This window comes from Phocoena sinus, chromosome 20 (genome assembly GCF_008692025.1).
Source record: "Phocoena sinus isolate mPhoSin1 chromosome 20, mPhoSin1.pri, whole genome shotgun sequence".
Lineage (NCBI taxonomy): Eukaryota > Metazoa > Chordata > Mammalia > Artiodactyla > Phocoenidae > Phocoena > Phocoena sinus.
Window position 1 is genome coordinate 43,140,646 of NC_045782.1, and position 20,319 is coordinate 43,160,964.

At 41.5% G+C, this 20,319-nt stretch overlaps 1 protein-coding gene across 1 annotated transcript in view; it reads left to right on the plus strand.

The window, feature by feature from the left end:
- Window positions 1-620: 620 nt before the first annotated feature.
- The window catches only part of TLK2 (tousled like kinase 2), a 104,346-nt gene continuing 84,647 nt past the window's right edge, over window positions 621-20,319 (plus strand). Inside the window, 2 exon segments of the mRNA XM_032616824.1 lie at window positions 621-1,049; window positions 2,920-3,005. Of these exon segments, the coding sequence (XP_032472715.1) occupies window positions 2,925-3,005 (81 nt within the window). The 5' untranslated portion in view covers window positions 621-1,049; window positions 2,920-2,924.

Consider the following 20,319-nt stretch of genomic DNA (forward strand, 5'->3'; position numbering starts at 1 on the left):
GTTCGCCGGCACACGGGCATTCTTCCTCTAAAATCCATCCTGGGCAGAGCAACCCCACTTCTCACCCAAACTCGTGGAGATCAGGGATTAGGCTGGCGCGGGGTTCGACGAGGCGTATCGGGGAAGCGCCCGGCCCCGGCGGCGAGGCCCCTCTAGCTCCGGTCCGCGACCCAGGGCGCCGGCCTAACCTCCTTGGCTGAGGCCGGTCCCGCGGGGCGAGGGCCCATTTTACGTAGACGGCAGTGGGGTCTCCGGAGCTCCGAACGGGTCCGACCTCTCCTAGCGTCGCTGCGGGTCCGCCGGCGCCGCCCGTTCGCCCGCCCTCCTTCAACCGCCCGGCAAGGCGGCGGCCTTCTCAGCCGGCGCGGGGTCCCCTGATTAACCCCTGCCCGCCAGCCCGGCCGCTGATTGGAGGAGGCGGGGCGCCGGGGCAGCGGGGACCCCCCCACCTTCCTCGTCCCCTCCCCCTCCTCCCCCACTGTCGGCTCTTCCCCCACCCCCACTGGACCCCCCCCCTGCCTCCCAGCCGTGCAAATCTCGCGAGGAAACACGCGGTTTCACTAGTGTGTTTACACCGATCACTACTAATCCGGACCGAACCGATCCGGATTAAGGGGCCGGAGGCGGGTCGTGGGCACCAGCGGTTCCGACCCCCCCCCGCCCTCCACGCCGCACCCGAGTGGCCCCTAGCCGAGTGGGCCCCCACCTCCCGGCCGGGCCTGGGCCCTTCTGTGCCTCCCTTGGCCTTTGTCCGGCGCCAGGAGACCGGTCCCGCGCCCCCCCGCGGCCGCCCGGGCCCGGGCCCGCGTCGGGCGCCTGGCTCTGTACGCGAGCCCGGGGATCTGCGGCCTCCGAGGCCCCCCTCCCCCGCCCGCCCTCTCGTGGAGCCCAGCGCCGGCGGCGGCTGCCCGGGCGGGGGGTTGCGGTGCTCAGGAGAGGCCCCGGCTCCGCCCCGGGCCTGCCCAGGGGGAGAGCAGAGCGGTCCGCAGCCGGGTCGGGTCGGGGCCCCTCCCGGGAGGAGCGTGGAGCGGCGGCAGCGGCGGCGGCAGGTGAGAGGCTGAGCCCCGAGCGGGGGAGGGCGCCGGGCCTGGGGCATTAACCATCCGGGCGACCCCCTCGGCTGAGAAGGCTGCGGCCCGGGCCCACACGGGGGCCGGCGCGGGGCCGCAGCTCCTCGGCTCTGAGGCCAGAGGGGCTTTCCGAGGGCTGCGGGTCGCTGAGGGGCCGGGCCGAAGATGGGGGAGGCCCAGGCGGCCCCGGCCTGGGAGTGGGGCCGGCGGCCGGCGGGGAGAGGGGGGCGCCCGGGCAGCTGGAGGCCCCGGCAGCTTCCCGGGCGCCCCCGAGAGCTGGCCCGCCCTCCCTCCGTGACAGGTGGGCCTGGAGTTGGGGAAAGTTTGGAGCCGGCGGGAGGCGAGGGGCGCCGGGACCAGGCCCCATCGGTCTTGCTTCCTGGCTGTGGGCTACAGGGAGGATCCCAGTCTAAGGCCCCGCTGGAATGGAACAGAGTGGATCTTTCCTTAACATGAGTTGACATTAAATGAAATAACCGCTGGGGCGTCATTTTCCGGGCCAGGCCTGAGGATGGAGGTTTAGGAAACGTGCCGAGAGACCCTGGGTCTTGAAGGGAGGTTGCAACCTCTGCCATTCTGGCCTCGATTAGGGCAGGGCGAGACGCGAGGAAGGCCACTTAGGGAAACACTGGCTCAATCTCTTTTCTTCTTTTTTTTTTCCTTTCCTTTTTCTTTTTTAAGATGCCTTTCTACCTTTCCGAGAATTTCCTAATTCCCTCTCTAACGTGCACTTGTCTGTGTGGGTGAAACTTTAATTTGCCACCCTTTCATTCCCCTTTGCCCCCGGCTCTCAAACCAGGAAGGGAAATGAAACTGGAGGACTTTGTAGGGGTTGTTACTGGAAATTGTGGAGGTGTTAGATTGCAGAGGAGCATGTTTCATTCATGTTTTCAGTGAACTTTTAAATCATGCCAATCATTCCAATAACTATTTAATAATGTGTTCAGAGGGGTTCTATGTAATGGTATATGCACCTCTTCTACTTTTAATATTGGGGAGGTTTCCAATGGGTTCTGCAAGAGTTGATCTCTTGCAAACGATGGAGGTATTTGCTGAGAGTAGCCTGTGCATTAATTGGTCGTGGAAGGAGTTTAAAAATGGTGTCTTCCTGCCCCTCCCTGCTTGGAAGGAGTGCTAAAAGCAGATGTCTAGAGAAACCTACTTGCTCCAGGGAGTGGCAGAGAAAGATTTTGTAAAGGGATGGTTATGGAGCTATACTAATTTCCTGAGTGAATGCCGGTTGATGGTTTTACCATGGGTTCTCTATTAAATTTGAAGTAATTCCATTTTTCATGGGCTACTATCTGGTCCTTAGAGCAAGGAGGCATATAATAGCATTATTTTAAGTTACTAGTAGCTTCTGATTCATGCTGTATTTTTTTTTTTTTTTTTGGCTGCATTGGGTCTTAGTTGCTGCGTGTGGGCTTTCTCTAGTTGTGGTGAGCGGGGGGTTACTCACTGCAGTGGCTTCTCTTGTTGCGGAGCACAGGCTCTGGGCGCGTGGGCTTCAGTAGTTGTGGCACACAGGCTCAGTAGTTGTGGCGCACGGGCTTAGTTGCTCCGTGGCATGTCGGATCTTCGCGGACCAGAGCTCAAACCCGTGTCCCCTGCATTGGCAGGTGGATTCTTAACCACTGCTCAGAAGAGGACTTTTGAGCCACTTTATAACTTTAAATGTATTACTGTTTGGTGCAGCACATTGTAGTTTATTACTTGTATGCCATATTTATTTGAGGTTTACCTGTATGTGACCATTTGGTGAAATAATTACTCTGAGTTTTGTTATATCTAAAAATTGGTTCCTCGTGTTTTAGCTTTTATGGTCTCACAGGTACTTTTTCTTTTTCAGTAGAAATGATGGAAGAATTGCATAGCCTGGACCCCCGACGGCAGGAATTGTTAGAGGCCAGGTTTACTGGAGTTGGTGTTAGTAAGGTGAGTAAAATGATGATAACAAACACTGATTATAGTCTAATGTAAACACATTTAAAAACAAAGAGCAATTTGGGTGGATCATACAGATACACTGAAGGGGAGACGATTTGGCTTACAGTTCCAGTGAACTTTTAAATCCTACCAGTTGTTCCAGTCATTTAACAGTATGCTTGAAGGTACTCTCTATGGGAGGATATACTTCTTTTTACCCTCTAATATGGGAGAGGTTTCCCATGGGTCTGTTGCAAGGATATTAACAGGATGTATATGTAGATTCTATGTCACATTTTGTCAAAGCTCAGTCACTCAGAAAAAACTGTTAATGAAAAGGTATTGGCATAGCTTCATTACGCTGGACTTTCTGGATAGTTATGTGTAGAGTTTTGAAAAATCTGCCTCTGCTAGGTCTGTCAGTTCTCCAAATCTGCAGTTCAGCAGATTCCTCCTGGTTGTACCCCCAGACTGCTTTTTCTCTCCTTCTATCTTTCCTTCTTGTTCATTCTTTATTTTGTTCCAGGAGCATAAAATAAGATCAGGCCTCATTAATGGGCGGGTGTTAAGTTAAGCAGTGTTATGGCTTCCTGTGCATTTGTATATACCTGCTACCTCACCCCTCTACTCTCATAGGATGGCTTTAGTACAAAATGTAAAACATATTTATGATTTTAATACAATATATAAAATATATTTATGATGTTTTATTTAAAATTTTCACCAATCCAAGATGTTGCTTCCTTGGGCTTGAGACTCGAGAATTTTTGATCTTTGACTTCATGTGATACATTCCTTCCTGTGCTTTTCAAGAAATCTTATTTCTAATGGTGACTTAGATCTTAGTCTTGTGCTTTGGTCAGTAGCTTCTTAATTTTTATTTATTTATTTATTTAGGCTGTGTTGGGTCTTTGTTGCTGCACGCGGGCTTTCTCTAGTTGCTGCGAGAGAGGGTTACTCTTTGTTGCGGTGCACGGGCTTCTCATTGCGGTGGCTTCTCTTGTTGCGGAGCACGGGCTCTAGGCATGCGGGCTGCAGTAGTTGTGGCACTTGGGCTCAGTAGTTGTGGCTCGTGGGCTCTAGAGCGCAGACTCAGTAGTTGTGGCACATGGGCTTAGTTGCTCCGCGGCATGTGGGATCTTCCCGAACCAGGGCTCGAACCCATGTCCCCTGCATTAGCAAGCGGGTTCTTAACCACTGCGCCACCAGGGAAGACCCAGTAGCTACTTAAAGGAGAAGGTGTTTGTCAGGGTTTAGTTGGAAAAACTGGCTGCTTTGAGGAGTCTCATAATTTTGGTGAGCTGGAGCAGCCTGATAGTTTTTGTTCATTCAGCAGCTACTGAGTACCTGCTCCATACTAGGCATTGTGCAGGGTGTTGGGGATGCCGCCTCAGCGCAGTGCTTCCAAGCCCCCCGCAGTGTGGAGAGAGCAAGTGCTCTCGACGGAGAGCTGATGCTGTGATGAGAGCTGTGGTGAGGTGCTATGGGAACACAGGATTTATTACACATTTTTTTTTTTTTTTTTTTTTTTTTTTTGCGGTATGCGGGCCTCTCACCGCCATGGTCTCTCCCGTCGCGGAGCACAGGCTCCGGACGCGCAGGCTCAGCGGCCACGGCTCACGGGCCCAGCTGCTCCGCGGCATGTGGGATCTTCCCGGACCGGGGCACGAACCCATGTCCCCTGCATCGGCAGGCGGACTCTCAACCACTGCGCTACCAGGGAAGCCCTGTTACACATTTTGTAATTCTTGGTTTCTTGGCCTCTTTAATTAAGTAACTGACTTTTGTGGCACTTTGGAGCAGCTATACTCCTGACTGTTGCTGTATATTCAAGTTACATGTGTAAATGTAAATTCTCTGATCTAGGTGAAGTAGCTTCAGCTGTAAGTGAGCAGTATATTTGAGTATTAAATTGATCTCTGATTCAATTGATTACCTAATAATAACCTTTGTTGTGTCTTTTAACTGGGGAATTCAGCAAAAGGCTCTTATCCAAATCTGTCTGTTTAGATGGTCACCTACTGAGTAAAAGTGAGTTTGTATTCAAATTGTATGCGGTTTAAACTCTTTAGGCTTCCTTGTTAGGATGCTTTTCTTTCCTTCTGTTTTTAGGTTCATGGTAGCTGTATCCAAGCATACTTTCCATGGGGTAGAGCGTAAGTTAGGGGAATGAGTAACATTGTGAATTCTGCTGCCCAGGCCCAACCTAAAATCATGTAACTAAGGTGTCAGAAAACTTTATCTGTTTAATAGGAAGTTCTCCCTTTGATACATAGAAAGAAGTTACTTCATATCCAAAAGCTTTTATGCCATTAATTGTATGTTATTTTGAAATTTCCAATCATGGTAAGTATATTGATTACAATAAATTTGTTATTCATGGACTAGCAGGAGAGTATTTTTACCCATAGCAAAGAAACTTGGGAAGAAAAAAAAAAGGCAAGTAAATTATCCTGTGTTTTGTGGAGTTAGGAAGAGGAAAAAGAAAATCTCCATTTTGCAGGACTTCTTTTGCCTGCAAGACATTGTATCTCTCAGACCACTGATTTGAAATAGGAGTGGGGAGGTGACCACAGTACTGGGAGAAAAGGTGCTTTTGGATAAGCTCCTCCTTCTAGCTTGGAATTCCTCATTATGGGTCATAATTTCTCAATGAGGATGTCACTGTGTTGATGACAGCTTTCATTTTTACAGAGATCATGAGCGCTTTCAGCCCTTGCTCCAAATGGGAGAGCAGAGTGACTTTCCTGTGATAGTGCCATCTAGTGGGACTGGTGCAGCCTCATGGGCTGTCTCTTGAGTTTCTGCGAACTATTCATAACATTTTCAGTACTTTTTGATGTCCATAGAAGGAAGAAGGTCAGTGCCACTGTGGATTCTTTCCTAGTGGACAGGGTGTTTAAAGTAGCTGCAGTCTTTGAACTTCCTGGTTATTGTAGATATTCTGTCATGTTGCCTTGAGTGTTTTGTACCTGCAAATTGGATATACATCACAAAACTTAGGCTAAAAGAAAATGGCCAAGCCACTGCATTTATTACTTACAGTATTTAAGTTGCTCTTTACTTATATTTAGGTTATTGGCAAATTAAAAATTTTATTGTACATTGCATTTATATGCATTAATTTTATATAATTTTATGTATAATATTTAACTTATAATAATTGGTAAAACAAAGGCATTTGTTTTGCGCTTTGGGATGCACCATGTGGTTTTGTTTAAGAGATTGATGCTTTCTGTCATCAGTGAGTTGATAATAGAGGAAGGTAACCTGATGTGCACTAAGCTATAGCTGACTTTCCTCCTCTAGTCTAGCTGCCACTTTTACGAGGACCTGTAGCCATACTCTTAGCATTTTTGAGGTGATAGATTAATTGGGTTACGAACCTACTTCTTCATTTCTTGTTGACTTGACATGTGAGCTATCCTTCTTTAAGTTCTCTTCCTTTAAGTGCTAGATAATCCACTTCCAGTAATGTGAAACTGACTGTACCTTGTATTCATATGTTTTCAATGAGGACTTAATGCAGTTTATATTCCCTACTCTCTCCCCTTTTGACAACTTAAATACAGGTAGTCTTGTCTCTGATTCTGGAGACTGTAAAGTAGGTGGATTTCCACCCTTGCATGCACTGTTACCTGTACCTAGTTGAGTTTTAATGCTAAGATAGTAACAAATACTCTTAAAGTACTTTCTGTGTGCCAGATACTGTCCTGAGTACAATAAAAGCAATAAGTGAATTTAGATCTTTCATAACGGGGATACTAGTCTTAATAAACACTCCTACTCTTTTTATAAGACATACTAACTGATGCCCACTGCATTGCTCCCACCAGTTGATTTATAGACTTACCAAGAGTCACTTTATGACAGCTTGCACTTGTATTATAATCGTATAGTTCAATACAAAATTGTGTTAACCATTGACATATGATTGTAAAATGAAAGAATTGTCGATTCGGTGAAAACTAAGGTAACTGCCTTGGAAAGACTGAATATAAAATGAGTCAATAAGGAGATAACTATAAAAATTTATAAAAAAGTTTTTCTTTAATCTGGAAGAATTCTTCATTTAGATCCTTGGCAAGTATCTTTAAAGTTCTTGCTTCACTTTTAAAGAAATTGAAACTGGAAATTGTAGATGATGCATTATGGGTGTGGTTTGTGTAAGACAGTGTGAAACTATAGTGGATCTATAACTCAAAGGGCCTGTATCAAAAGCTTGGCAACAGAATAAACATTTATGTTTTAAGTTCAAAGAAAACGTTTAAGGTGTTATTTTTTTAGGATTCCACACTATCACTTACTTTTTTGATGAATGTCGTTGGTTTCAGTTGTGTTGAATGAAATGGATTATGCAGTGTGTTGATGGTATTGACAAGAAGAGCAAAATGAGAAGCCATGAAAAGTGGGACTGTCTCTTTTGGCACAGTAAGAACCTTCACTTTATAGAGCCTGAAGCAAGAGCGTGTAATTTTAGGTAGTACCACATGGTAGATTATTGATGTCTTCTTAAAGAAAAATGATCTCTTTTCCTATCTTTTATAAATTTGTGAGTCTGATATGTGAACATTTTAAATGATCACATTTGATTTCTGAAAAGACCTTTAACCAGCCAATACCTTTCTCCTGTCATTTAGTGAATTGCATCAATTAGAAGGTGTCAGTTATCAATATCTAATGTTAGCTATTTCACATACCAGTGCCAGTAATTTTGAACAATGTGTTTAGGTGTTTATGTTTAGTACATAGTTAGATGGTCAATAAGCATAAATGTTGAAAAATAGTGTACATTTATACCGGTTAGTTTTAAGGAACTGTTGATAAATTTATTATGTTTGCTTTTATGTTGCGTTCTCCTTTTCATTACAGATCTTCCTCGACTTACAGTGGGGTTATGTCTTGGTAAACTCATTGTAAGTTGAAAATATCAGAAGTTGAAAATGCATTTAACATACCTAACCTACCGAACATGGTAACTTAGCCTGGCCTACCTTAAACGTGCTCAGAACACTTACATTAACCTACTATTGGGCAAAATCATCTAACACAAAGTGTATTTTACAATAAAGTATTGAATATCTCATGTCATTTATTGAATACCATACTGAAAGTGAAAAGCAGAATGATTGTCTAGGTACAGAATGGTTGTAAGTGTCTTGGTTCTTTTACCCTCATGATTGCATGGCTCACTGGGAGCTGTGCTGATGCCGCTGCCCAGCGTCGTGAGAGAGTGTTGTGTCACGTATTACTAGCCCGGGAAAAGATCACAATTCAAAGTTTGGAGTATGGTTTTAACTGAATATATATCATTTTTGCACCATCATAAGGTTGAAAAATCATTAAGTGGAACAATGATAAGTCGGGGACCATCTGTACTTTAGTATTCATTTAATTCTACCCTCATTTCACATGTAGTCAAGTATCAGCTCATTTCTCTTCTTTCTCTAGTATTTGTCTGCGCCACTGCTACTGCCTTAATCCAGACCTTCCTCATTCATAACTGTAATAGCTAGTTTCTCCTATCCCATTCATCTTTTTGTAAACTGCCACCAGTTATATTTCTGAAAATACCAATATTATTGTTTTACTCCCTTGCTTTAAAGGCTCCACATTGTCTACTGGATAGAGTTAAAACTCCCTATCCAAACTTTTTAACTTCATGGATCATCTACTCCTCCACTGCTGGTCGCTGCTACCTCAAACCATGACTGATCTTCTAACCTGTCATATTAGTAAACAGGGTTATGATGTCTCCTGTACCGTTCCTTTTTATTTGTCAAATGAACTTTCAGTTTACTTTTCAAAGCATAATCCGGATATCCCTTCTGTATAGCTTTTCCAGATAGCTGTACTATCTAGTTGCATTATCTTATTAGCACCTGATAACCTACTTTTATTATAACACATTTGTTTTCCCCATTAGTCTCCTTGAGAACATGGGTGATACCTTTATTTCTGACTATTCAAGTGCTCAGCACATTGTATACACTGAATAAATCTTTGTTGAATTGGAAAAGAGTATTGAGAAGATGAAAATAGAGTTAATTGTCACCCATCTTAGGCAAGTTTCTTTTTCTTTTTTTTTTTTTTTTTCTTTGCGGTACGTGGGCCTCTCACTGTCGTGGCCTCTCCCGTTGTGGAGCACAGGCTCCGGACGCGCAGGCTCAGCGGCCATGGCTCACGGGCCCAGCCGCTCCGCGGCATGTGGGATCTTCCCAGACTGGGGCACGAACCCGTGTCCCCTGCATCGGCAGGCGGACTCTCAACCACTGCGCCACCAGGGAAGCCCCCTTATGCTTCTTTTACCTTCTTTCGAAATTTTTAAAAAATTTATTGAGTAATTATCTGCTATGAAAGACAAACATTCTCATACTATTTCCCCCCACCTTCAAATTTTTGTCAGTTATATTATTATTTATTTTTAATATTCCATTTTTCCACCTTCTAGTTTGAAAGTTATGCACTCTTTTATTGGTTACCACAGAAATTACAATATGTATCCTCAATTTATCAAAGATTAATGTTAAATCAATACCTTTGCCCTCCTTTTTGTCAATATAAGGGCCTTGAACATTTAACTCCATTATTCCTCTCCCACCTCACATGCTATTGTTCTGTATTTAATTGTATATGTATATATATTTAACTAGTAGGCTTTTAGAGCAGTTTTATATTTATAGAAAATTGAGCAGTTAGTACAGAGAGCTGTCATATACTACCATCCCATCCCTCCAGTTTCCCCTATTATTAACATATTGCGTAAGTGTGGTAGACTTGTTACAATTGATAAACCGGTATTGATACATTATTATTAACGAAAGTCCATAGTTTAACATTAGGATTTACTCTTCGTGTTGTAGAGTTCTGTGGCTTTTGATACATGAAGAAAAGTCATGTATTCACCATTTGTATATATATTTTTAGGAGTTATTATTATTATTAGATTATTATTGCATCTGTTTTATAGTTACGTTCTTTTTGCCTAACCAACATGTTCACCTATGTGTTTACCACTTTCTTTGTCATTCATTCCTTTTCACATCTCTGCCCTTCTATCTGGAATATTTTTTCTTTTGCCTGAAATATATCCTTTGGAATTTCTCTAGTGTGGGTCTACCAGTGATTGTCTTTCCATTTTGTCTGCTTTAAAATGTCTGTTTTTGGTTTTATTCTTGAATGGTGGTATTTTTGCTAGGTTTAAAGTTCTAAGCTGGTTGTTATTTTCTTTCAGTACATTGTTTACTATTGTCCGCTGACTTCCATTATACTCTTTTTATTTTTAGTCTCACTGCCATTCTGTTGAAGGTAATCTATGTTTTCTTTGTCCATTTTCGAGATTTTCTCTTTGACTTTGATCTTCTGCACTATAATGTAGGGATGAGAGATATGTCTAGATTGGATTACTTTTTTTCTTTATTATTTTCCTGAGCTTTATTTACATCTGAATATTTTTGGGGAACCTGAGAATACACTTAAATAGATTTTAGTTTTTAGAGCAGTTTTAGGCTCACAGCAAAATTGAGTGGAAGGTACAGAGATTTCCCAGATACCTCCTGGCCCTGCACTTTTGTTACAACTGATGAACCTATATTGACATACTATCACCCAAAGTCCATAGTGTACATTAGGGTTCACTCTTGGTGTTGTACATTCTATGGGTTTGGTCAAATGTACAATGATATATATTTGTTATACTATCATACAGAGTAGTTTTACTGCCCTAAAATCCTCTGTGCTCCAGCTGTTCACCCTCCCTCCCCTAACCGTAGGCAACTACTGATCTTTTTACTGTCTCCATAGTTTTGTCTTTTCTGGCATGTCATGTAGTTGGAACCATACCGTATGTAGCCTTTTCAGATTGGCTTCTTTTACTTAGTAATACTCATTTAAGTTTTTTCTGTGTCTTGTCATGGCTTACCTCTTTTTAAAAAAAATTTTTTTTAAAGCACTGAAGAGTATTTCATTGTCTGGATGTACCACAGTTTATTGATCTGTCCATTCACCTACTAAAGAATGTCTTGGTTGCTTCCAAGTTTTAGCAGTTATGAATAAAGCTGCTATAAACATCTGTATGCAGATTTTTATGAATGGTTGGATTATTTTGATTTATTCTGCTTGGAATTTATTGGATTTCTTAAATCTGTGGGTTGCTGGTTTTCATCAATTCTAGAATATTCTCAGCCATTGTCTCTTGATATATTGCCTCTGCCTTCCATTCTGTCTTCTCGTTCTTGCATTCCATTTAAACATATGTTAGACCTTCTTACTGTATTTTCTCTCTGCCTCTTTCCCTATCTTCTGGATTGCTGGTCTTTATTTCCCAGAGCTGAATACTGAGTAGGTTGTTCTGAAATTTCCTTGCACTTTTGTATTTCTTCTGATACCTCCACTTCTTTATTTTCTCTTTAAATTTGTCTAATCTCCATAATTCTATCCATTGAGTTTTCATGAGGGCTGGTGTATTCCTAGGTGGCTGTTACCCTGAAAGGGTAGCCCTGTGCTCTTTGTTTAAAGTATAGGGTAGATTTCCCAGAATACTCTCATTGGGCAGGTCCTGGGCTTTGACTTTCTTCTTTCTCCACACACTCAGGCCTCCTAAAGTAGAGCTAGCTCAGTTTCAAAGCTTTTTCTTTAGAATTAAACCAGCAAATGCCCTCAAATAGAAATACTGTTTTTTGAGTGCTGATCTTACCTTTCTGAATTCTTGTCTTATGGATTTTGGTGCAGTTATACCTTATTTCTCTTTTTCACAGTCAGTAATATAAATTTGGTTGACACTTAACAAAGTGTACATGAACTCTTGTGCCACAGTGGTTAGAGAATCCATATCCATATCTAGTTTTGCTCCTTGTGATTTTCACTTTTCATCTACTTCCTTCCTATATGTGGTCAGTATTGTCATTACACCTGGCTGTTAGTCATTTATGTTACTTCTTATTTTCTGTTTACTTTTAGTTAAAGATTAAATTGAAGTATTTCTTAAAATTTTTTTAAGGCAAGGAGAAAGAAAGCAAGTAAGGTTGTATTATCAATGATTTTTTTTAACGTTTTCTGAATGCTTTTAAGGCTTTATTTTTTACTTTATTTATCTTTAAATTTATTCATTTATTTTTGGCTGCGCTGGGTCTTCGTTGCTGTGGGCTTTCTCTCTACTTGCCGTGAACAGGGGCTACTCTTGGTTGTGGTGTGCGGGCTTCTCATTGCGGTGGCTTCTCTTGTTGCAGAGCACGGGCTCTAGGCATGTGGGTTTCCGTAGTTGTGGCACACAGGCTCAGTAGTTGTGGCTCACAGGCTCTAGAGCGCAGGCTCAGTAGTTGTGGTACATGGGCTTAGTTGCTCCGCATCATGGGGGATCTTCCCGGACCAGGGATTGAACCCGTGTCCCCTGCATTGGCAGGCGGATTCTTAACCACTGTGCCATCAGGGAAGTCCTATCAATGATTTCTTATTTCAAACGAGTCTAGAGATGGTTTGGCTTGGTTAGTCTTGTTCTTCCTCTTTACCTTGTCTGGGTCTCAAATTGCTAGGTACCTCTTTAGTTTTCAGTGCTAATGTTTATAAAGTTGCATCCTAAAAATGTTTCTAATAAATAGTTTTAAACAAGATCTGTTGCAATGTGTTTTTTTTTTTTTTTTTTTTGCTAGGTCCCTCTTGATGGTAGGCTTCACTTGGTCCTAACTACTACTGTGTGTAATGGGATGGATTAGTTTAGAATCTGCTTCCTAGTATGTTAGCCATGTTTAAACACTTCTTAGGCTGTTCTTTTTGACGTTTTACAGTCCAGTTTCCCTTTTTCCCTGATCCAGAAAGAGACTTGGCTTTTTCTAGTCTCAAATTTACCTTGTTTAGACTTTAGTCATATTTAAAAAAAAAAATCATTCCTGGAGTATTTGATGACTTTGCCCTGCAGAAGCGTTGCCCTTCCCATCTCTCTGTTCTTTTTGGTTCATTTGAGGCTAGGCTTTGAGTTAGTGTGGCGCCACAAAGTTTCTACTGTAGGGTCATTTGTCCTAGCACCTGCTTGCCTGCTGGTCAGCTTTTTTTGCCCTTAGAGACTTTCATGGGGAATCTTGTTTCATAATTTGGACTGCTCTTGCTTTCTACCCCAGGAACACTCCTTTGCAGGTTAGAGCAGTCTGAAGGATCTGGAGTACTAGTAAAAGCTCTTCTTCTCATTTGGTTGATTAGTTTTGCCTGTTTTCCAAGGTTCTCATGACTAAGTCAGGCTCTTTGCTTTCTTCCCACTTTTCATACACTAGTTTTGTAGAATCTTATCTTTACTGTTTAACAATAGAACATAGTTATACTGTATTAGCCATCAGATACAAGCAGTATCATTCCCCCCACAGATATACCTTGTGCTGAGGAAAGTTCACAGTCAAATGCTCACAGTAAGAGAATTTTGGTTTTTTGTTTGTTTTTTTACTTTTTGGCTGCACCGTGCGGCATGTGGGATCTTAGTTCCCCAACAAGGGATCGAACCCTTCCCCCCTGCAGTGGAAGCAGGGAGTCTTAACTACTGGACTGCCAGGGAAGTCCCTGGTTCAGTTTTTGATAATTTTAGAAACCTAATTGGTAATTTCCTGTGCAATTTGGAATACAGAGCTAAGAATGGAATTTCGTTTTAGTCATATCTTACTCTTTTAACTTAACCTCCCTCTGCCCCCTTTTAACTGCATATACTGCAAAGTGTACTGGAATAGGAATAATCTAGCTTTGGTTCTGGTACCTTCTAAGAAGTTAATTAACTGTATGACTTGGAAGTCAGTTCAATTCTGGGTACTTCCAGTTTAAGAAAATTATTTTTGATGATCTGCACCAAAAGAGGGAGCCATATTTGAGAAAGGGGAAAGCAAAACTAAAAAATTCCATTTAGACATTAATCCTATCAAAGAACGAGTAGTGGCGTTAAAATACAAAACCCTCAGGAACAAAGGCTAGAAAAAAATCTTGCCAAAATCCTTTCCTTATTAACCCTTTCATTATGTGTATATAGACTTCTGGGAATTTGGATTGCAAATACCAGAGGAACAAGAAAAGCACTTTGTTCTGCCCGTTAAGTATACTGTGAGACAGTGGCAAGGAAGATAGAGGTGGAGTGTTTTTCTAAAAGTATTCTTTAAAAATGGGTGATGTCTGTTTCCTAATTCTAACTAGATGAGAGAGATAAAGAAAGAGGTTGGTCATCAAACTTCACTCTTTTTTTTTTTTAAACTGAAGTATAGATGATTTACGATGTTGTGTTAGTCTCTCGTACAGCAAAGTGATTCAGTTATCTATCTATCTATCTATGTATATTATTTTTCATATTCTTTTCCATCATGGTTTATTACAGGATATTGAATATAGTTGCCTATGCTATACAATAAAACCTTCTTTATCCATTCTATATATAATAGTTTGCATCTTTTAATCCCAGACTCCCAGTCCAACCGTCCCCTGCCTCCCCTCCCCCTTGGCAGCCACAAGTCTGTTCTCTATGTATGTGAGTCTGTTTCTTTTTCGTAGGTAAGTTTATTTGTGCCATATTTTATTATTTATTTATTTATTTGTCGGTACGCGGGCCTCTCACTGTTGTGGCCTCTCCCGTTGCGGAGCACAGGCTTCCGGACACGCAGGCTCAGTGGCCACGGCTCACGAGCCCAGCCGCTCCGCGGCATGTGGGATCTTCCTGGACCAGGGCACGAACCCGTGTCCCCTGCATCGGCAGGCAGACTCTCAACCACTGTGCCACCAGGGAAGCCCTATTTGTAGACTTTTTAATGATGGCCACTCTGACTGGTGTGAGTGGTACCTCACTGTAGTTTGGATTTGCATTTCTCTAATAGTTAGCGTTGTTGAGCATCTTTTCATATGCCTGTTTGCCATCTATATGTCTTTGGAGGAATGTCTGTTTAGGTCTTCTGCCCATTTTTTGATTGGGTTGTTTGTTTTTTTGTTATTGAGTTGTATGAGCTATTTGTATATTTTGGCAGTTAAGTCTTTGTCAGTTGGATTGTTTGCAAATATTTCTCCCAGTCCATAGGTTGTCTTTAAGTTTTATTTATGGTTTCCTTTGCTGAACTTCACTCTTTTTAGAATTGTAGTCAATATACATGACATAAAATTTACCATTCTAAGCATTTTTGAGTGTACAGCGCATTCACTGTGTTGTACAACCATTACCACCGTCCCTCTCAAAACTTTTTCATCTTGCAAAAATGAAACTGTACTCATTAAACAATAAATCCACGTTTATGCCTCCCCTTAGTCCCTGGCAACCACCATTCTACTTCGTTTCCATGAATTTGACTACTCTAGAAATGTCATATAAGTGGACTCATATGGTGTTTGTCTTTTTGTGACTGGCTTATTTTACTTAGCATAATATTCTCAAGGTTCATCCGTGTTGCAGCATGTGTCGGAATTTCCTTTCTTTTCAAGGCTGAATAATATATGTACCACATTTTATTTATCCATGTATCTGTCAGTGGTCACTTGGGTTGCTTCTGTGTTTTGGCTACTTTGAGTAATGCTACTATGAACATGAGTGTACAGATATCTGTTCGAGTCCCTGCGTTCAGTTATTTTGGGTGTATATGCAGATGTGGAATGATTGGATTTTATTAAACTCACTCTTTTGTTGAAGCTTGATCTCCTCTCATCCCGTATCGTTGACAAAGCGCAGTCAGAAAATGGTGATTGTTTTTCTTTTAGTCCACATTTAGCAAAAGCCCTAGAAGTCTTGAGAATTTTGTTAGCATCTGCACAACTAGTAATACTACTCAAATGGCAGTTATTTTTGCAAACGGTATTATTGGCCCAGGATGTTGACAAAGTAAGTAACTTGGTGAGTTACGTAGCATTGTTGAGCATCTTTTCACATGACTATTGGCCATCTGTATGTCTTTGGAGAAATGTCTATTGAAACGCCTTTTATTTTAACCAAAGCATAGTTTAGTTTTAAAATGGTAACAGTAAGTGGCTATCCAAATTTGCTGTACTAGAATTTTTTTTTTTTTTTTTGCGGTACACAGGCCTCTCACTGTTGCGGCCTCTCCCATTGCGGAGCACAGGCTCCGGACGTGCAGGCTCAGCGGCCATGGCTCACGAGCCCAGCTGCTCCGTGGCATGTGGGATCTTCCCGGACTGGGGCACGAACCCACGTCCCCTGCATCGGCAGGTGGACTCTCAACCACTGCACCACCAGGGAATCCCTAGAATTTTATTTTAACCAGTATTATCTCAAGTATTAAGTCCTGTGAAGACTGTTAATGTTGCCTACATAAAGATAACAAGGTGATGGTATCTATTGTAATAGATGTGCCCCGCGTGACTGATAACTTTGCTTTTATAAAGAGTAAGTATGTGACTTTTATCACATAGTCTGCTGCCAGGGTTCATGTTGATTTAATTTCTGTTTTGTCTGTCTCCAGAGGAATACTAAGGATCAATTGTGGAATTAAAATGTAATCTGAAGGGCCAGCTAATCTCAGGAGATGGTGCCTCTAGTTCAGGATATATTCTGTTACATTAACTAACTTCAGCAGGCAGATTTAATGTTCAAATTTGGCAGAAGCTACTAGCATCAAACCAAAACTAACTTGTCCAATCTCCATTATATTAACAATTGACTAGCTAGGATCAAGACACAAAATGTTCCATCAGCTTCTAACGAAAAGCCGTTTGACCTGCTGTGTGATAATCTGGGTGAGATGAAGGAGAAGAAATATAATAGCTGTATTGAAATTTTAGTGCCCCAATTTTTCAGCAGTTGAGTTCAGCTAACTCTTACTGAGTTTGTACTATGTATAGGTGTTACAGAGGATTAAAAAAAAGTCAACCAGATGCACTGCATACTCTTGAGGCACTTATAATCAGGCAGGCATGGACCCATATGTCTATGGCATACAGCTGATGGTGGATATGGAGATGTGAAGGTATTACGAACCTAAAAGAAGGGAGCACAAGTACATATGTATATTCACTCCCCTCCATTAAAAACAATATGGAGATGTGAAGTTATTATGAGCCTAAAAGGAGAGAGCATAGTAATTAATTTCCTCGGGGGTCAGATTGTGGAAGGATGAGACTTTTTGTTTCATAGTAAGATCACTATAGCTAAACAACCTAAGAAAAATTCTGATAAAATATTATTATGAATAAGTCACAGAATGATAGTGTAGAATAGCTTGGTTTTTTTTTTTTAATATTTATTTATTTATTTGCCTGCACCTGGTCTTAGTTGCAGCACATGGGGTCTTCATTGCCGCGTGCGGGATCTTTAGTTGCAGTGCGAGAACTCTTAGTTGTGGCATGTGGGATCTAGTTCCCTGACCAGGGATCGAACCCGGGCCCCCTGCATTGGGAGCGTGGAGTCTTAGCCACTGGATCACCAGGGAAGTCCCCTAGAATAGCTTGGTGTTTTGTTTTTTTTTTTAGAATAGCTTGGTTTTAAAGCTTAGCAAAACTGCTTAGGGTCTAAGGCAGAGTTTTTTTAAGAATTAATTTTGATTAGGTGATATATTTACATAGTACCAAATGCAGAAGATCTCAAAGATACACAATGAAACATCTCTGCTATGCTTTTCCTTTTTTTTTTTTTTTTTGGCCACACCATGCGGCATGTGGGATCTTAGTTCCCCTACCAGGGATCGAACCTGTGCCCCCTGCATTGAGAGCATGGAGTCTTGACCACTTGACTGCCAGGGAAGTCCCTGCTACGCTTTTCCTATGTCTGTCTGGTTCCCTTCCCTGGAGACAGCTATTAGCAGTTTCTTGTATTTTATTTGTGTGTGTGTATATCATATATATCACACGTGACAATGTATACATTATATATGTGTGTGCGTGTGCAAATACATATGTATATTCACCCCTCCGTTTTTTAAAAATACAAAGACAAGTATGTTATATACATTATTATTGTGTATTTTCCTTTTCGTGTTTAAAATATTTTTTATATTAGAATAATAGAACTTGTTTTATATTAGTACACATAGAGCTTCCTTGGCTTTTTCCCCCCAAGGCTGTTTAATATTCCATTGTGCAGCTGAACCATAATTTAACCAATTTCCTGTGGATGGACGCTTAGATGGACAACACTGTTTTATTGACATAAGCAGTGCTATAGTGAATAGCTTCGTAATACACAGTGTCATTTCACACATGTTTACTGGATAAATCCCTAGAAGTGGAATTGGTGGATCAAAGGATATGAGAGTTTGTAATTTTGGTAGTTACAGCCATATTCCTTTCCATAGAGAAGAGGAATATAACTGTATTCCTCCATCAATGAATGAGAACATTTGTTTCCCCATAGTTGAGTATGTTAAGGGAGTTAGTTAAGGGAGTCTGTGGACAGATGCTAGTGTTCCTGAACCTTGTAAAATGATAGGTAAAAATTTGTACGTATGTATTTATGGCTGTGTCTTTTTCCGGGGGGACAGGTCCACAGTTTTCACTACATTCTTAAAAAGTTCAGTGATTGAGAATAGGGTTAAAGGAGCTCCGTATGGCACAGTGGTTAAGAATCCACCTGCCAGTGCAAGGGACACGGGTTCGAGCCCTGGTCTGGGAAGATCCCACATGCCACGGAGCAACTAAGTCCATGCGCCACAACTACTGAGCCTGTGCTCTAGAGCCCACGAGCCACAACTACTGAAGCCTGCGTGCCACAACTACCTAAGCCTGTGCGCCTAGAGCCCATGCTCTGCAACGAAGAGTAGCCCTCATTTGCTGCAACTAGAGAAAGCCCGCGTGCAGCAACAAAGACCCAACACAGCCAAAAATAAAAAAATAAATAAAATTAAATCTTTTTTAAAAAATAGGGTTAAAAACCACTATCGGGCAGTTAGTTGTTTCAAATTAGAACATATCGCTTTGAATCATATTTCTCTTTTACAGAAGTATCTGAGCAGAAGCATGTAAGTAATTATTAGAGATGTTGTGTGGAAAGTTATTGTGTAGGAGAATGGACTAAATGTAATTCCCAATCTTTTATTATTCTTCCCTTCACTCCCTGGGAGGCCATGTTTTAAAAGGCCTGTTTTCTATTAAACTGAATATATTAAGCAATACCTTATTTCCCCAGTTTTATTAATTAGAGCTTTAGAGCAGTATGAGGTGAGTTTTACTACATAGAGTTAATCCTTTCATCTATACTGAGTTGATGAAATTTTAGCTAAAGTCAAGTCAGTTTATCATTTTAAATAGGCTGTGTAGGTGAAAAATAGTTCAGGACCCCCACTGTTATCTTTAGGACTTATTAGAGATCTAAGGAACAAATCTCTACACCAGATAATCTCCAAGGCCTGTTTGGGTTCTGTGTGTCAGCAGTATATATTCTGAGGTTTTTTGTTTTGTTTCTTTTTTTTGCGGTACGCGGGCCTCTCACCGTTGTGGCCTCTCCCGTTGCGGAGCACAGGCTCCGGACGCGCAGGCTCAGTGGCCATGGCTCACGGGCGCAGCCGCTCTGCGGCATGTGGGATCCTCCCGGACCTGGGCACAAACCCGCGTCCCCTGCATCGGCAGGCGGACTCCCAACCACTGTGCCACCAGGGAAGCCCAATTCTGAGGTTTTGATGAGGACCATATTAAGTTCTAATACAAGTACTATTACAAATAAACTCTCACCATAACAGATTCCATAGGGCTTTCATATTTTGGAATAATTGGGAATTAATCTGTAATTACAGTATGCATATTATTGAAAGTCACAATTCTGTTAAGTCCTGGAGAAAAAAACAGGAGCTATCTAAAATGAATTAGAAAGTTAAAAGATTTAATTTATTTAGAGCTAGTTGGTGGTGTTATGTAAAGCCCTCTCTTTTTTGATGCTATATTATTATTTGGTGGCTTGTTTTGAAAGGGGATTTTTCTAGGGATGATTTAGAATATTTCATGTGGGGAAAAGTGAGGTGAATCTGTATGCCATACTAGATACTGGAGCAAAAGTTAAAAGGTCTTGCCTGTTAATAGCACTCAATTAGGACAATTTTTTAAAAAATTGTTACATATTCTGGAATAGAACCTGAGGAGCTGTTTGTTATACAGAATTATTTGTTGTAGATAACTTATTTTATCTAGTTCTCCAAAGTTTTATTTATTTCTGAATAGAAATTTAGAACAAAATTTTTGTTATGGGCTATCCTTATAGAACTTTTTATAGTGACATTTGCTATAATGGGAATCTGCTTTTACTAACAAACCTTTGATTACAATGAATTTTTTTCTTTTTATTGGAGTATAGTTGATTTTCAGTGTTGTGTTTCATGAGTACAGCAAAGTGAATCAGTTATACATATACATATATCTACTCTTTTTTTAGATTCTTTTCCCA